At 38.1% G+C, this 15,581-nt stretch overlaps 1 protein-coding gene across 1 annotated transcript in view; it reads left to right on the top strand.

The window, feature by feature from the left end:
• The window catches only part of ADAMTS20 (ADAM metallopeptidase with thrombospondin type 1 motif 20), a 104,648-nt gene extending 89,889 nt beyond the window's left edge, over positions 1–14,759 (top strand). The window contains 11 exon segments of the mRNA XM_068400735.1: positions 3,343–3,510; positions 4,745–4,918; positions 8,697–8,867; positions 9,518–9,718; positions 9,853–9,982; positions 10,140–10,234; positions 10,335–10,429; positions 10,836–10,969; positions 11,694–11,784; positions 13,898–14,003; positions 14,670–14,759. Of these exon segments, the coding sequence (XP_068256836.1) occupies positions 3,343–3,510; positions 4,745–4,918; positions 8,697–8,867; positions 9,518–9,718; positions 9,853–9,982; positions 10,140–10,234; positions 10,335–10,429; positions 10,836–10,969; positions 11,694–11,784; positions 13,898–14,003; positions 14,670–14,759 (1,455 nt within the window).
• The last annotated feature ends 822 nt before the right edge of the window (positions 14,760–15,581 follow it).

Raw genomic sequence — 15,581 nt, 5'->3', positions numbered from 1 at the left:
AACATTCTGTAACTTACTGACTCTTACAGCTAGAAAAAAAAATCAGATGACTTGTCTAAAGTTACATTACTGGAAACTTACATTTTTAGTAATTAAATTAATTTTTAAAATTAAAAAATATTTTTGAAATAATTGAAAATAATTTCTACCTACAGATTTTAAGTATCTCATTTGTGCTTCTGCATTTAACATTAAGCTAAACATAAAGCTAAACGGTATTTGGGTGAAAGAAAGTTTAAGTAGTATTTGAAATAACTGTTCTTAAAGCCTTTATTATTATTAACATCCAAACTGCTGTTTTCCTTTCTGAACTCCCTCTTCAGCCTTCCATCTAATTTGATTGAAAACAAATTCCTGTATAATTGTACTCTAATTACAAAATTCAGTAGAACATCTTTATGAAACAACTGCAATCTCTTTATACAGACATTGCTCTGTAAATACTAAAAATATCTTACCATTATAATAGGCTAACTTAACACACATCTTCAATTTCTTTCTTTAGAAGAAAGAATAACACAAATTATAAAGATTAAATTAGGCCATTTAAATATAAAAAGATGTAACTCAGTTGAGTTTGGACTAATGAAGGAAAAAAAAAACAACAAAAAAACCAGACCCAGTTATAACCTGTGTAGAAGTAAACATGTAATGTTGTATCTAGTGGGTAGAGATATTATCAGAAGATCTTTAGAAGACTGAGATATAGGGTAAGAGTTCTTTGCATATTCTATTGCTATTAGCAGCCATTAGCCTTATACAATAAATCTCATTTTTGTTGAGTAAAAGGTGTCTGCACAGGCTGTATAAACAAATATCTGTCTATATACTAAAAAGTGTTGTCTTGATACTTAATGTTAAGGGCAATGAGAAATTAAAGAGCGAGATTATTCTGTGCTGGGGTAGCCTCACCTGCTAAAGCGGAGACTCCTTAGGAGAACTTCTGTGGTTGTGGTTCTCAGCCAGAACTCCATCCCCAGAGGAGTGGAAGGGCTCTGTCCCACAGCCCTCTGGAGCCCGATTTACACTTCACAGGTGACAGCCATTGAGGAAGGAGGGGCATTAGGTGTTTTCCTAATACATCGTAGGAGGAGGTTAAGGAACTCTGTACTGCACTTATACTACTGAAGAATGAAAAGGAAGAATCTTCACGGTTTAGGGGTCCTTTGTGTCTGCATTTTGTGATTGAAATGGGGAATATGGCAGGGGGGAAGCTTTAAGGGAGTGTAAAATCAATTATCAAGATCATATCAGTATTTTAGTTTTCATGCATACGTGTTATCTTGCCTGCTTTGATACTTAAATCGTCTGAATTAAGAGCTGAGTTTTCTGAAAGCCTTTTGTAATTATATGGTTTGTGGAGTTTCAAGTTTTCTGACCTACATTATTCATAGATAAAAGGAAAGACAGAATTCAGTTTCGAGTAATTTCTGTTCTAGGAGGTAGTTTCCTATCTTAAAGTAGTTTCTAAATTAATGAAAGATAAATTGTAATGCTACATGAACAGTATTTTAAAATTATAAATTTAAAGATTTTGCTGAGAGCAAAATGATTTAATTTAGAAACCTTGTTATTTACAAAAATTGTATAGCAGACATATTAAAGGCAAATTGTGACTATAGCTGCTAAAGAAAAACATGCTATTCATGGTATTGTGTGATAAATTTATTGCTTTATTCTGCAAAGATGTAATTTTAAACGCATTGGCAGTTTCAACTAAACCTTTAAGATGACACATATAATGGTTTAAGGACACATAGAAATCCCTGTAGTATTTGAGGACAAGTGAGTCAGCAGAGATTCTGTTTAATGAAGCATATTTATTGTTATTGTGAAAAATGTTTATTTCCTAGCAAGTTAAGTTATTATAGTTTCTTGTTCTATATTTTAAAAACTTTTCTCCAGCTGTTGTTCTCAGGCAAATATTTTCCTGAGAACAGTTTCAAGTACAAGGTTTTGTACTTGTACAAAGTACAAGTACAAAGGTTTTGTGCTGAAAGTTGGATGATCTGAACTTCACTTCCTGAAAACAGAAAATATATGTTTTTAAAAGTGCTTGATTAAGTTCGTGCATAATGCTAGTGACGTAGATGACAATGTAAGATAGAAGGAAGAGAAATATCTTAGGTGCTTTGGAAGGAAGTTCATATTTAAATCCTTCTTTTCACATCTACTAAGAAATTAAATTTTGCTTTGAGTATTAATTCCCTACCTGATTATGTAGGAAATGTTTGTCCAGGTGTAAAATAAAGTGCAGAGGAAATCCTAGAACAAATTAAGCATGTTCTTTTTCCAGACAGAAAAGGAATTAACTCCGTTGATCATCCTTTTTGATAGGATGACATAAAATAGGAAGATTAATGACAAGATTAAAATAATAATACTTAAGCACTTACATGCAGAATGCTCATGATCCAAGATGTGTCAGCTGAGTAGCGACCTAGCTTGGAAGTGCTTGAGATGTTCCTTGTTTGACTGAAAGTTCCCTAAGACCTGCAGCTCTGCTCTGCAAGTGAATAGGACAGCCTTGGTTTGAATAATTAAATTCAGACCTCACTAAAGTCTCATGGCAGTCCAGGAATACAGCAGAGGAATGGCCCTTTCTCCAGAAGAGGCCGATCTGTCAGACACGTTCTAATCATGGCTACTGCGTACTGCCAGGGTGGGTTTCACAAAATGTACCTGCAGCCCCATTGGTTTTACATTGGAGGGAGGGAAGGAGGTCCTAGAGCCAGTCAAGTCTATCATAGCAACTTTCTGGACGAAGCCGAATACCAGGGCAGCGGGGCAAGGCCATGCCTCCAGTGTCTGCATCATAACCTATAGTATCTATTTTATACCTTTTCTCTTGCCTCTTTGTCACGTACAGTAAGATACCCAAAGTTCATGGAAGCAAGATGCCAGAGCAAACACAACTTCGTAGCCTAATAGCTGGAAACATGCATACCCACGATTTTGCATTTTCCTTTCTTTAATGGTTATGATAAGTATCATGCTTACGTGAAAATAGCAATATACGTACTGGAAACAGAAGGCTACTAGAGCATGTTCTTGTGATATCATAATATCCTGCATGGATATGGATGGCTGAGCTCAGGTATTTGTCAATGACGACATCAATGGATGAACAAGACATGAGAGATGTCTGGCATCTGATCAGTAATGCTCAGTATGAGAGAGCTTACACAGAAGTTTCAGACACGTACAGCAGATGTTGTGTCGTAATACAGAAACTTATTCCTATAATCATAGAGTCCATTTTGGGTGAGGCCACAGCTTCTTCTGGTTTTCTTATTACCATGAGACTTGTAGTAAAGTAATGAAATACATTTCTCTTTTCAGTGTTCTGTTTCCTGTGGAAAAGGTTTGAAGTTTCGTGATGTGCATTGTTTTAATAGCTTCCAAGCTAAAATAGAGGAAGGAAGCTGCAGACATTTGAAAAAACCACGGACGTACAAACTATGTAGAGCTGGAAGATGTCCTGCTTGGAAGGCCAGCAGATGGAAAGAGGTATGTAAAATCTGCCATAATTATGTTCTCTATGAATGTACAAGACAAGATCATATTCATGACGCACTGCTTCAATGGAGATAATTGCCGGGAAGTTTTTTTATATGCACATTGCAATGAAATCTACAAATTAGCATGTAGTTCATTACATTCTCTTTCTTTTAAGAGTAATTAAAAGTAAATATCTGTGAAAACTGGAAGTATTTCATAATCTGAACCTTGCACTGGATAGGTACTTAGGACTTTCCTTTGTAAATTCAAAATAACAGTAAAATTTTAAAGTTTACTTCTTACCTTCAGTAATAAATTCAGCAGTATCACTGTAACTGCTATGATAGTCTGAATATTGAAGTGAAGCCAGGTTTGGGGATGAAGGACAAGAAAAAGGGCTTATGGGCACAAATACTAGCATTTTCCCTGGTTTGGTCTTGCACAAGATCTCTCTCTCACCTTGTTGTTAATTTGTGTGTAACTGAGCACATGGCAATATTCTGCATTTCACTCACTCTTTCTAAATGTAATTCCCTACATTGATAAAGACACGTTACCACTCTCTGCAATTTAGCCACACTTGATAGAGCAATATCTACTTTATGATTAGGCTCGAGTCTTTAGGTAGGCTTTGAGACCTAATTGTGCTTCTGACTGGGGTAAAAGGGGGCTGTCTATCTCAGCAAGCCTTAGTGTTGTAGTGAAATGGCTTCGGCCAGGAAGGTGGAAAAGAGGCATGTGGCAGGAAGGATTTGAACCTTTTTAAGCTCCTCAGGATTCAAAATCCTTAGTACTACCTGCAAGAGAGAAGTATCCTCAAAATACCGCACCATTTGCAAGATTTTTCTAACCTGAAATACTGAGATTTTTTTTCTTTCATGTTAATGTTTGCATTTTAAAACAACAGACAAGACTGTCAGTCTCTAATAAAGGAATGATGTAAACTCAGAACTTAAACTGTTTGATCTTGCAAAAATGTAAACTTCTGCTTTGCGTATGCCTGCAGTGATTGTTCTTACTGTGAATTAAAATAAGCAGAAAAATCAGTCTAGGTAACTCGTATGCATTTATTTTCCATATTTCTTACAAATTTTGATTTTAATTGTAGTTTTACATTTTCAACATAAATTTCTTCAGATACAATGAAATACTAGTATGGTAGGGGCTGTGAGGTATATTTTAAATAATATCCTAAGAACTTGTAGTAATGGCAACTGACATAACTAATTTTGATCAATTTTAGTGTTCTGTATCCTGTGGAGTGGGGATTCAGCAAAGGGACATCTACTGTCAGCTAAAGGGCCTGAGTCAAGTGAGTGAAGCAATGTGTAATCGTGATACCCGGCCCGCGAGCAAGAGGCATTGCTGGCTGCCTGCCTGCGTGCAGTACCAGTGGTTGGCGGGTGAATGGGAAAATGTAAGTAAGGCTTTTCACTTGTATAAAGTAACTGAGTGATGTCATAAGTGTTCTCTTTTTTTTGTGTGTGTGTTTGGATACATTTCTAATAGCTGTTATGTTGCAGAATCACAAGTGACCATGCTGGATATTTTGAAGGTCAAGCTTGCAAAACTGAAAAGAGTGACAAAAAAAGTCAAAGGCTTTGTTTACTCTCTTATACGGGATTTGTTTGTCTACTGTTGTAGACAAAAGCTCTGGTGGAGCTCTGAGCAGGTCCCTATTGATAGAACTGTGTAATTTGAATACAAAGTTCTTTACATAGTGCATAAAATGTTTAATAAAATCTCATTATGAAATATCATTTTAAAAATCACTTTTTAAGAATAGAAATACAAATGAATTGTCAGCTGGAAATAAAAACCTCGGAGGTAAAACCTTTGGACAACAGTTTTTTCAAGAAGATCTGTATGGAAGACTTACCAGAAAAGATAAGAAGCAAAATAAAACTCAACGTTCTCTTACCAAATATGCATTTTCATATTTAAGAAAATCTAAAGATACCTTCAGGAGAGAGCTGTCATTTTTAAATATGTGATGACTATTTTCTCCATGCTAAAAATTTAATAATTTTTGTATCCATGGATGCAAGCATACAAACACCTAAAGAGAGAGGGAGAGAGAAAACCAAAAATTATATATAATTGTCAGGTTCCAGATTAAGATCTGCCTTATTAGTAAATCTAGAAATTAAATGCAGTCAGTCCCGAGAGGGACCCGCCTTATTGGTAAAAGTAAATCTAGAAATTAAATGCAGTCAGTCCTGAGAAGGACCCGCCTGATTAGTAACCCCAATGCAGTCAGTCCACGTGGGACCCGCCTGGTTCAATGCAGTCAGTCCACGTGGGACCCGCCTGGTTAATCACCCGGTATAAATCACCCGGTATGCTTTACCTGCCTGCAGGTAAAGCACCCCCAAAATCCTGACCAGAAATAAAATAGATTCGTGATCCTTGAGTTCGAGTTCGGACAAAGCACAACCGAGGCACGATATCAATAAACTTAACTTTGACTTTATTAAGTCCAAACAATGAGGCAACTTAGTGAGCAAGGAAGGGAGAGAGAGAGAGAGAGAGAGAGAAGTAAGTAAAAGGAAGAGAGGAAAAGAGATCAGTTGAGAGAGAAAGGATAGTCACCACCCTGGATCCCACGGCGTCCCGTGGGTCCTTTGTTGATTCTCGGCAGTCGGGGGTGGGTGCGCACGTGGTGGGGCAAAACGGCCTCCTTTATAGAGAATTTTTGCAGAGTCATGTGACGTGGAGCCGCCAGTCACAGTTCGCACCACTCACAGGCCCGAGGGCGGGACGGGTCTGGTTCCCACGCCGTAGGATTGGCCCATTGCCAGGCTGTCGCCCGATGTCCCGGATGGGTCTCTCCGGAGGGGGTGGAGGGCTGGAGGGCGGAGACGTCATTCACCCCTAGTTGGCAACTAACTTCTTGCCTCAGAAAATGTCGTCAAGGTCAGGTAGTCCTGTACCCCAGAAGATGGCGTCTGAGCAAGTGGGATAGGACGGTTTCTGAGACAATGCCGAAAAAAAAAAAGGGGGACAAGGAACAGATCCCCACAATAATACCTGATATGGTGTGTGGAAGAGCCTGTCTCTTACTGTAACATTAAACAAAAACCCAGTTTGTGCAGTTGTGGCATCTTAATAATCTGCACTGTTAAATTTCCTAGGGCAAACCCCCTGAAACTTTGACTATGAAGACTCAAAAGTCTCAGGGACACAATACTGTAGAAGTGACTACTGTTAATATATAAAACCTTTGTTGGTGCTCTGCAAAACCTGCATTATATTCATGCAGTTTGAGCATATATATTTCTCTGTTAAGCTATATTGAGGGAAAGCTGACCATATATGTTTCTTCCAAGTGTTTTCTTTTTATATGAAGCTGTTAAAATCAGGATTAGTGGAAGTGGCTCAGAATGTCCTTTTAGCACAAACATACGCTTTGAGAGAATGAGGGTGACTTTTCCTTTCCCGTCAAACATTTGTTTATTCCAGCTGGGTATTTGGAGCTCTCCACTACAAATGCGTTGCATTTTACTACATCTTCCAACTAGTTCGTAACTTCTCCCACATGGGTATTGCTATTTGCTTGAAATTCCTGTGTTCAGTTCCCTTCTCTCACCAGATGTATATATAGCCCTGTACATCTAGTATTAGTAGTTCAAGTGTTTATCCATCTGTATTCCAGTCCCAGTGCAGTATGTCCTCCACCGAACTCGCAATATTTTGCCCAGCTGTCTGAGCTCTGAGTGCTCGTGTGTCATTTCCTCAACTCACCAGTCACAGCACAGCAGAAAACTTTCCAGATCTAGCATTTCTCCAGCTTGCAGGTGGGAGGCAGGCTGATAGCAGCAGCCAGCATTCTCCTACCACATATACATTTTTCATACTAAAGAGAAGAATGTCTACAAGACTACAGTATAAAGCATAATGAAAAGGATTCTTGTGCCTGTTCCCATTACCTCATGACTGGGTTATTCCTTACGTGCCTAATATTCTGAGCTGCTCTGTGCCATTAAAAGATCAGGTGTTTCTGTAATCACACCAGCCAACTGTAACCACACTCCATCCCCTGATACAAGTCCACAGCAAGGATGTTAACAAAGAGCATGGAGCCAGGCTCTCCACAGTGTCGCATGGTGTGAAGGCAAAAGGCAACGGGAGTAAGGTGAAGCCAGAGAGGTTCAAACTGGATATTATGAAAAACTTTTTCTCCATTAGAACAATTCAAGCCGTTGAATGGGCTGCCCAGGGAATTTGTGCAGTCTCCATCCTTTTGAGGTTTTCAAGACCTGACTTAATAAAGTTAGAGGTTTCCTCTAGCAGAGCTGTTTTACCATACAGCATCCATTTTTTGCACTTCAAGATGCCTCTTTGAGTCAATAATAATAAAATTTGAACAATAGGCTTGATCTGTGTATCAGACCTTGATGAGGCTTCTGACTGACCGCTGTTGGGTCCAAATTAGTATGAAGTTAAGTCAGGTCTGACTGTAATAAGTGGTGATATTGATTATTGCCTCTGCTGAGACTAGAGTTTGTGTATTTGGGCCTTCCTTCTTTATCACACCAAGTTCAAACAGGTTGGTTTAAGCACCTGTAGCTGGGGACATGCTGTTGACATGTATCACTTAGCCTGTACCTTCACTTCTCTGGTTTCTGGTAGCAGCAAGTGTCTTATCCTGTCCTGGCAGAACTGCGATGACCTTCCATCCCACCAGCCTACCACAGGGGTGTGCCACAGGCCTGAAGACATGGAGGGCAAAGGCACAGGTTCAACAGATACTGCTGCCCAAAGCTGCCGCTAGCTTCATTAACATGCGGTTTTGTTTTCTTTTGTTTTATCAGTGTAATATCAGGTACATATTTCCAGGGATTCTTTCTGTTTTGTTTTCAAGACCAACTTATTTTTTTCATATATCGCTAAAATCCTTTTTCAGTCAACCTGTCATCTTGCCCTGACACTTTCATTTGCTCATCAGTCTCACACAACAGTTTGGATGTCTGTCATTATACACTATTGGCTTTTTAGCTGATTTGAGGTACCTGAACTTTGAAAACAGAGTAAAGGATTTTGATTCAGTGACTAATTCAGTCTGACACTGATAACAGATGTCATAAAAGTTGTTGCTGTCTGGGTTTTATTGGTGTGTGGCAATCAGCAAATAACTTTGTTCTGTATATGGCTAGTTTAAGCACAAAAACTATGGCTTCTTGTCTCACACTCAGTGCTCGACATCATACAGAAGAAAGGAAATACACCGGAAAGTTAAGTGTGTGGATGAAAACCAGCTCCAAGTGGATGAAAGTTTCTGTGATCCTGTCACAAAGCCTCCATCAACCAAAAACTGTAAGATGGCTCCCTCTAAATATGTTGTGCTTACAGGAGAACTGTCCCAGGTAAACTAATTATATTGCTCACACATCTTTTATATAACTTCACATTTAAGAGTAATGCATTGCTGTAAAATGTACATTATGTGTGGAATGCAAAAAATGTTTTTTTTTATCTGAATAGGGGTGCCTAAAATTTCTCCACATTGAATTTTCCAATTGGCCATGATTTATTGTAGTGACTGTTATCAGTCTTCTGGCAGCACCCTGGGACCTACAAACACCAGCTAGAGGACAGCTGGCCCTACCAGAGGATTGCTTTGCTGCTTGCCAGGGAAACACTCTTGCAAGCTGAACTCACTGAAGTAAAAAAAATCTTTTCCTTGATTTCAGTGATGGATCAGTGCCTTGTTTCCCTTGAACACCTGCACTACCTATGTATGCGTGTATGTGTGTGTACTGCAGCTGAGAGGGAACTGCTCTGGAACCTCTGTGAGCTCTGAAACAAGGGCAGGATGGGACTTTCCATCTCCTTGCATGTGTAACTATTGTAGACCTTCACATCTGCACACTGATGAACCAGCCTCGAGGTCGCACGCATCTGATTACAGGCTTTTGCCAAAGCGAGGATCAGAGCTGACATATCTGTAATTGCAATGCTGCAGAAAGGTTCAGTTTCACAGAAATAATGCCTGTGCTTGGGGATTTTATTTCAGTGCTCAGCCAGCTGTGGGTTTGGTTACCGGCAGAGGATCATATACTGTGTTGGAATCCATTCTGTTCAAAATCAGCACACCCATGGCCTTCGAACTGTAGCGTACCGAGAATGCCCAGTAGAGCCATCCCCATACGTTTATAAATGTAATATCAAAGGATGTTCACAAGCAGCTACCTGGAGAGTGGGAAAGTGGACCAAGGTGAGTACAGATGTGCAAGCTGTTTTTTGATAGCTGCCTCAAACACAAACGAATGCCAAAACTAATTTGCTGACATAATTATGTTAATTATTTACTACCTTCTAAACTGCCTCTTGATGTCTATCCATGTCTAGTGCTCAGTGTCTTGCGGAGTGGGGGTAACAGAGAGAACCGTAGAATGTATGACTGAAAATGGCTTATCCAGTGACTTGTGCCTGCCACGTTTAAAACCTGATGCCAGAAAGATCTGCCGTAAGGAAGGATGTAAGTGACAGCTGCAATTTTCAGCTGAACTTAATGTTTTCCCAGGTTATTTATATAAAAGCTATAAATTGATTAGAAGTATAACTATGCAAAAGCAAGTCCTAAAACTAAACTCTATTCATGAAATATTAAAATGATTTAATAATTCATTTTGAAGGTGAAATTTTTACCACCTGCAAAGATATCCAGATGAAGAAAGGGATTAGAAAAGATGGTGAATACCTACTTAACATTAAGGGAAGAATGATAAAGGTACTCTTTTAATATATATGAGTTTTTATGAGCACATATTTTTATGAAATAATACTTTTTTAATAAAGATTTTGCTAAAGGGTTGTATTTTCTCTTGCAGATTTATTGCTCAGGCATGCACTTAGAGAATCCCAAAGAATATTTGACGTTGGTAAAAGGTGAAGCAGACAACTTTTCTGAAGTATATGGATTCAGGTACAAAAGTGGTTTTGTAACTTTATGAAGTGCATTTATTTCTTCCAAAATAAAATAATGAAATAATACTTAGTTTTGTGAGAACAGATGAGTAGAAATTTTTTTCCTTGATTTTCTGTTTTGAATATCCAGGTATATGAACACAGAAATGCAGAAATGCGAATACTTCCAGGCTGAAATTTTGTTAATTGCACCAAATGATTATAAAAATTTTCTATCTTGACTTTAGTAGAAATGGTGTAGAAATTAGTGTTTCAGTTGAGCCAAGATTAATAGCTGACCTTCTTGTTCAGTAACTGTTGTTTAATATTTTTTATGCAGCATAGTGCAATGCAATTATTTTTCACTACGATGCTGTGTTATGGAAAAATGCCAAAAGGAAAACTAAATCTTTGCTATTCTCTAGGTTGCAGAATCCATATGAATGTCCTTTCAATGGAAGCAGAAGGCAAGACTGTGCCTGTCGAAATGATTACCTTGCAGCTGGCTTCACGGTTTTTAGCAAAATAAGATTTGATGTAGCCTCCATGCAAATTAAAAGTAAGCATTTTGGCAGTTTTAGCCAATGTGAGCATTCTATTGAAATTGTACTGGTCGTGATTACAAAATTATCATTTGACCTAATTATAAATCCAATTATGCCATTTTTGGACAAATAAAATTCTTATTTCCTTTAGGAATTCAATGAGAATTTCAAAGAAAAAAAATGGAGAAACCGCCACTACCCCTTGTTAGTTTGTCTCAAGTGGCATGAATCTTGCAGATTCGTATTTTACATGCGAACTGGCTTCAGTTTCTAAGGTCTTGTTCCCATTATTCAATTTTCTTTTAGTCCCTGGCATATTTTTCTAGAGAAAGTCTTCCTATGCTGTAGTTAGTCTCATCTCAGACCTTGATAGACATACTAAGTGGACAGGGAGTCTTGCAGCACTTTCAAGCCTCTGCCTGAACAGGGCAAGGTGGCCCACCACCAGCTCTCTTGGAGCTGCATCCAAGTGCACATCCACACTCCTCCTAACCCCCTCTTATCTCAGAAAGGAAGTTGGGCTTATAGGTGGGTTTGATGTTGCATTAACCAAAATGGAATATTTAAAACATAATTTGTAGAAAACTAAACCAAAACACGCACCAAAAAAACCCCAACCAAACAAAACCCCCCACCTAAAGCAAACCAAAAAACTCCCATGTTAATGCATTTTCATACTATTTTCACCTGACCTTCTAATGCAGCAGTTTCAGTGTTGAGTATTTTTCTGTTTTCTAGCCACAGATTTTCTTTTTGCTCAGACTATACTTGGGAGAGCAGTTCCATTTGCTACAGCTGGAGATTGCTACAGTGCTGCCAAATGTCCACAGGTATTTATGATTTGTTATCCACCTGAAATGTGCATGCAAGAGGGAAAAAAAAATCTGTGTGACTGGTTTAGAAATGTAAGGTTCTAAAACAATCTCCAATTCTGTCTAGTCTATTAGATTAATAAATAGTTTTATTCTTACTCCTTTCTCTCCTGTTCCACCATTGTTTTTTTTCCTCTTTCTCCCTCAAATTGTTTTCTCCATACTTTCACTCTAGGCTCCATGCATGTCTAATCAGCTTTTTATGTATTTCATGTATTGCTCTCCCTTCCTCTGGATGTAATGGATCCTTTGTTTCCTCTAATCCCTTCTCAATCTTGTCCTCCAGTGAATTTTGTTTCTGATAATCCTGCAGAATTTTTATCTTTTCTCTGTTTCTCTCCTGACTTTTCATATCTTTGGAGACTACCAGAGGAAATCAATCCTGTTTAGCAGTGTAATTTAAAATTTATACGTCCGTTGGTGTGTCTATGTTATTGTTTATTTGAACTGGATGGTGCTTTTTAAGTGAATCTCCATATTGTCCCAGTTTACTGTTTGTTGGTTCACATCACAGAGCAGTCTTGGAAGACATGAACAGGATGCCTTCTGGATAAAACTGAATCAATCTGCTCCAGAAGGGCCTTAACGCACTCCAGCTGCTAATGAGGATTCAGTCTATGGGACTAGATGAGAGTTAGTTCAAAGTAAAACCCCAGTCTGTGTACTGTATACAGGCATTGGGCTCTCTGGCCCAATATTTTCACTCTACAGACCTGCTCATACTGCAGTGTCCTTCTTGCGAATGCAGGCATAGGCCTAGTCTGAGCTAGTTGACGTAGGCTGCCTTTGGAGTCCATTGGCAGAAATGAGATTCCCTAAAAAATAGTTCAGCCAATCTTACCCTATTAGACACCGTAGAATGAGGTCAACCATTCTCTGGAAGTGCATATTTCTTTTCACTGATTATAAAGGGAGTTAAGATTGACTAGCTCAGACTTGCATTGAGGTGAATCCTTGTTGTCCATCTATCCTTACGAAAGGCTACATGGGTGGATGAATACAAGGGTAGCTAGAGACAATTTATAGACAATTTATGTACAAATGAAGTACCTGACTTAGGCAGATGTACCCCCTGACAAGAAAGGAGTTGGAGTTCATTACAGTATTGGATATCTTCAACCTGCAGACTCTTTGGGCTTGGTACAATACACATCTATTTGCCATCTGTAACTTCTGTTAGGAAGTTGTTCTGCTTACGTGGTTTTACAGTGACGCATTTCCATTTTTAAGGGCTGCACTGAAACTAACACTGTTAATGCAGTAAAAAGACCTCAGTTCCTGCACTCTCAGTTCTTGAAATCTGTTCCTGGCCTTGAGTATGCTGCATGACATAACAGACAGCTCTAACGCAGTCATTATAATTGAACATAGCACTTCTCACTTATTTTTGCAAAATTATATCACTGTGAATGGAGTTACTTTGGGCCTGTTAATTTTGGAAAGCGTTCCAGCCTTTGGAAAGGTTATTTTAACCTCCACTTATGTTCATGTTTAGTTACATTATTTGGTATACTGAAAAAGAAATGGAAGATGATAAGATGATGATGCTTGAACAGTGTGCTTGCAAAAAATTTGAGAATGAGATGGCTAAGAAGTGGTTAGTCTGTAATTCCCAGACAGCAGTAGGTCCTCACCCTGTTATTTCCAAAAAGTTCAGGCACTTTAAGAAAAAAAGTCTTTCAAGAAAGCCAGCCTCATCCTCACATGTTGCAAGTCTGTACTTTTTGTAAATTAAAATTTAATATGTAGCAAGGAGGCTGAAATAATTTGAATTGTCTGATGTTATTTCTGTATTCAGACTCTGCAGACAGATGCTACAGATCAGCTGATGCTACTTACTGCAGAATAACTTGTTTGATTGTCTGTGTCCTGAGTGTCCAAAAAAAGGCTATAATGCAATGTAACTAACCCAGGTTAAGTACACACCTTTAAGTACCTAATGTATAGATATATCCAAAGTGATATGTGCAGATATGCCAATGTAAAGTGTTCTAGTGTTTTGAATTCTGTTTATCAGCTCTGTATTTTACCTTGTGCCTTTTTTTTTTTTTTTTTTTTTTTTTTTTTTTTGGGACAGTTCAGCATTAATTTGGCTGGTACAGGTCTGAGATTATCCAGTACAGTTAGGTGGATTGCTCAGGGCAACTATGCAACTGCTGACATACACAAATCCCACGTAAGTCGATGTTGTTTTCCTTTACCTGCTCTTATGGCTTGGAATATTATGCCTCCAGAGGTGCAAGCGATGACTCTCTAGTGAAAGCTAGTTGTGCATCAAAAATAGTGCTCAACGTCTCTGACCCATCTAAGTCTTCTTCCAGATGTAATGCAAAAACTATGTTTAGTTTTTGTTTAGCCCAGAATCTAATCCAGATCAACACTGCCTGCCTACCCTTCTCTTACTGATTTTAAGAGCCTATTGTTATATTAATCAGGTTTATTAAAAGTTTTGAAGGTACCTAATAATACCTTGACAAACAAAAATAAACCGAACACCCCAAAACCCCATTTTATTAAAGATGCCCTACTCCAGAGGATGCTTACAGATTGCTTGCCTCCAACTTGATTCATGTGGGAAGGCAAAAGACCAGTTGAACAAGAACAGTAAGCATGCTGCACAGTTTAAGACAGCATTGGATGGTAACCTGGGAAAGAAGGTGCACAGCAATACTGATAAAGGATATCTGTGCCCATTTTGCTGATTTGACGCTCTCTCTTGATTTAGTATTTGTAGCTATGATTTGTCAAAAGGTCTATTGTGTGCAAACCTCAAGGAGCTTTTTGTACACCTGTGATTCCAATCACTTTTCTTGATTGACTGTTCTCTTCGTCTAATTCCCAGGATGGTACTAAAATATATGGAAGATGTGGAGGATTTTGTGGCAAATGTATTCCTAACACAATTATTGGTCTCCAACTTCAAATACAGTGAGAACTCTGATGTGGTAAGAACATCAAAGCAGGGACATCTGCCATTTAGGTGCAAATTGTAGGTGCTGTGTGTGTATATATATATCTCTTTAATTCTTTCATCTCTGTAATGCTCTTTACTGTAATGCTCACTACTAAGAATTCCTGTTTTCTTCAGTGTTTGTTCAGAGATGTATTATCTGTTTGTGGGCTAGCAAGTGCATAAACCACAATCATAAACCTTGAGGTTTTAATGGAGAGGCATTCATTTAATGTACAGTATATTATCAAGTAAATTGCACTGAGGTTACTACTATGGGTAACACCCTAAATTGTACCATAATTGTACCATAACTTTACCTGCAACTAATCAGTGCAATTCTTTATGCAGTATTCAGTAAAGTTTATACTCTACTGGTTTTCAGATCAACTGCACTAAAATATAGAAAGGAAAGAGTTATTCCTATATATAGACAAGACAGGTAATATTTTTAAATACTTCAAATTTTGTGAAACTTTTTAGGAATTATCTGTCAATAATTTACAGAAGAAAAGTATATAACCAACATACTTGAGATAGTTTCTATAGATCTGTGTGTTTCTCTGTCAGTAAAAGCATTTTTTCACTATTTCTTTCATTATATTATTTGTGGTGCTCAAATACTAGCAGTAATCCTGAGAAGTGTGGTTTAACCTCTGTAGTCTCTATAGCATGTGGTAAACATCTAGGCTTAGTTTTGTTGTGGTTACAGGAAAAGAAAATAAGGAAACAAATTGCTTGGAAATCTGATTTTAAATCCCCGCCTCTCATCCAAGTATACTGTAAACGCAGTGTATTCTGTTT

Source organism: Nyctibius grandis, chromosome 5 (genome assembly GCF_013368605.1).
Source record: "Nyctibius grandis isolate bNycGra1 chromosome 5, bNycGra1.pri, whole genome shotgun sequence".
Taxonomy (NCBI): Eukaryota; Metazoa; Chordata; class Aves; order Nyctibiiformes; family Nyctibiidae; genus Nyctibius; species Nyctibius grandis.
Note: the sequence above shows the minus strand (reverse complement) of the source record. Positions and strands in the feature narration are given on the sequence as shown.